This window comes from Hakea prostrata, chromosome 3, assembly GCF_041222555.1.
Source record: "Hakea prostrata isolate BN-2017 chromosome 3, UWA_Hpros_2, whole genome shotgun sequence".
Lineage (NCBI taxonomy): Eukaryota > Viridiplantae > Streptophyta > Magnoliopsida > Proteales > Proteaceae > Hakea > Hakea prostrata.
In genome coordinates this window covers 72603363-72605885 of record NC_142602.1, presented here as the reverse complement: position 1 = coordinate 72605885, position 2523 = coordinate 72603363, and the positions used below count along the sequence as shown (strand labels likewise).

At 35.6% G+C, this 2523-nt stretch overlaps 1 protein-coding gene across 1 annotated transcript; it reads left to right on the top strand.

Moving 5' to 3' along the window:
- Positions 1–1369: 1369 nt before the first annotated feature.
- LOC149022998 (gibberellin-regulated protein 12-like) lies at positions 1370–2289 on the top strand. The gene is made up of 3 exons (XM_089147379.1): positions 1370–1450; positions 1621–1642; positions 2108–2289. Exons 1-3 carry the CDS (start codon positions 1370–1372, stop codon positions 2287–2289), a joined length of 285 nt encoding a protein of 94 aa, XP_089003505.1.
- Positions 2290–2523: the final 234 nt, after the last annotated feature.

Genomic DNA, 2523 nt, shown 5'->3' with positions numbered 1-2523 from the left:
TAAATTTTTTACATACACACCCCCACCTGCCATGAAACTCATGACTCCCCTTTTAGTCCAAAAATTATAGGTAAGTCCCAGAATTCAAATAAATTTTAAATATGACCAAAATACCCTTATATGTTAAAATGACTCAAGTACACCTTAGTTTAAGTTGTTTGCTCCTTGGTTGAGTTGAGCAAATGGGAATCTCTTCATCCATCTCGGCTAAGATTCTACTTTACAAATAGGGTTTAAGCTAAGGAGGTACTTGAGTCATTTTAACATAAAAGGGTATTTTGATCATATTTTAAAATTTATTTGAATTCTAGGACTTTTCTGTAATCTTTGGACTGACAAAGGGGAGTCACGAGTTTCATGGCAAGGGGGGGGGTATGTAAATTTTTTTTACTAAAAATGTCATAGACCAAACCTTAGGGGTCCATATGAAATTACCCAAAGTTAAATCTTGAAGAGTAATACTTGCATGATGGAATGTTAAAATGAACATCAAGAAATTGGGGGGGGGGGGGGAATTGAAGCAACATAGAGGTTTAGTGTAGTACAGATACCAACAAGATGTTTTACATTCACGAGTGAAGAACTTTTATCATATAGGAAAAGATTACAATGGACATCTCTTAACCACTTGCCAAAATGGTATGATGAAACTCTCACACAAAACTTAACCACAAAAATCCCCTGATCTCACAAGAGAATATAAGGTACATATTTATAGAATTTTAATCAGCTAAATTGGTGGACCCATCAGGTCAGGTCGTACCATACCGGCTACCCCAAGGACATAGCACCATCGGCCTAAACCCTCTATTTTCATCCCAGATCTCAGAATACGGATCATTCAAGTTGCTCACCAAAATATGTTAAAGTAGACAAATCTTCAAATTCCGGTAGAAGAATTCTGATCACGCATAATGTCACCAGAGAATTGATGGGCACTTTTTATTTTTTATTTTTGGCAAATAGGAGCCAAGAAAATTTTTACACATGATCCCATAATTATTGGGTGTTTGCCTTTGCCGACTTGAATTGAACAAACACCAGCTGGACCAAGAATAACATCCAAAGTCCAAACTAATGAACTTTATTTTCTGGTAAAACAAACACGGTGAATACATTACTGACAACGGGGGTAGGACACTTATTTGATACATATTTAGTTAGATATTCAAAATCCAGTATTTTCGTGGCCTCATTTAAAGAAAGCTGTTGATTTGTTTTCCATAAATAGTATAAACAGCCTTTAAAGAAATTGTGCACCTTTTTGAGCCGTTACATTTATACTATATAAGAGTGGAGAGGGATTCTCTTGATAAGCATTCTGCTATCATTCTTCATTTACATTTTTCAGAGCTTGTGGTTTGTAAACATGTCTGGATTTTCAAGGCTTCCTGCTTCTGCATTTCTTCTGGTTCTTCTTGCCACTTCCTTCCTTATGACTCTAGCAAATGTGAGTCTCTCTTATCTAGCTCTGTGTTCTTCTCTTTCATTTGGTGATTGGGTAACAGTAATTGAGCTACAGTACAAGAATACTAATTATCCCTTTAAATTTTGTTTAGTTTATCTTGAAACCTCTACTAACTTTTGTTTCCTTCTCTTCCATTTTCCCTTGACTGACAGGCGGGTAACCTTAAATTACAAGGTAAGAGTCTTCAATTATGTCATACAGACAAGGAGGGGTTGTGAATATTGGTTGGTTTGTTATTGATTTTTTATTGAACCACAATGTTTGCCCAATATATATATAGGGGCCTAAGCCAGCCTCAAGGAAATTTGAACTCTTGACTCTACTCTCATGAATCTCTATCGAGGTAAAGAATTGTACTTTCTTTCATATCTCTCCACCATACATTTAGAAAAGGGCCCAACTTGAAACATTAACAAAGTGGACCATAAATACTAGCAGTAGACATTCTTCTAAATGTATGGTCGGAGAGTGTAAGAGGAGCACGATCTATCCGTGGAAATAGAGAGTCCAGATTCCATAATCATGAATCAGACACATTACATTGATTTTTTTATTTATTATTTTTTTTTAAGTGAAAGATTAGATTGATTTCATTGTGAGAAGTTATGATGAAGCTAGAACACTTAAATTTGGCTACAGATTGTCCCAATGCATGTAACTATCGATGCTCAGCAACCTCACACAGGAAGCCTTGTTTGTTCTTCTGCAACATGTGCTGTCAGACATGCTTGTGTGTTCCATCGGGCACATATGGAAACAAGGAGGAATGCCCTTGCTACAATAACTGGAAGACTCAAGAAGGCAAGCCCAAGTGCCCTTGATGCAAGTTCTAACAACAGCGATTTAAACATATTCTGTCAACCTTGTCTTTCTTTGGGTGGTTATTATTCCTGCATCTTTGTTGTCTAATAGAAAAAATCAATGTGAACATCTCGTTTTAGCTTTCAAAACTAAAAAATCTAAATTATACATCTCTTTTTTTTTTTTTTTTCTAAAACTCGAATTTGATTATACCAAAATATATTGGTTAGTACGATATAAGACAATTCATCTCT

Bases quoted from the DNA above. Each gene is read 5' to 3' on its own strand.
- LOC149022998 (XM_089147379.1), top strand. From the start codon at position 1,370: ATGTCTGGATTTTCAAGGCTTCCTGCTTCTGCATTTCTTCTGGTTCTT. The intron at 1,451-1,620 runs GTGAGTCTCTCT...CTTGACTGACAG, and splicing joins TCCTTATGACTCTAGCAAAT to GCGGGTAACCTTAAATTACA. The intron at 1,643-2,107 runs GTAAGAGTCTTC...ATTTGGCTACAG, and splicing joins GGGTAACCTTAAATTACAAG to ATTGTCCCAATGCATGTAAC.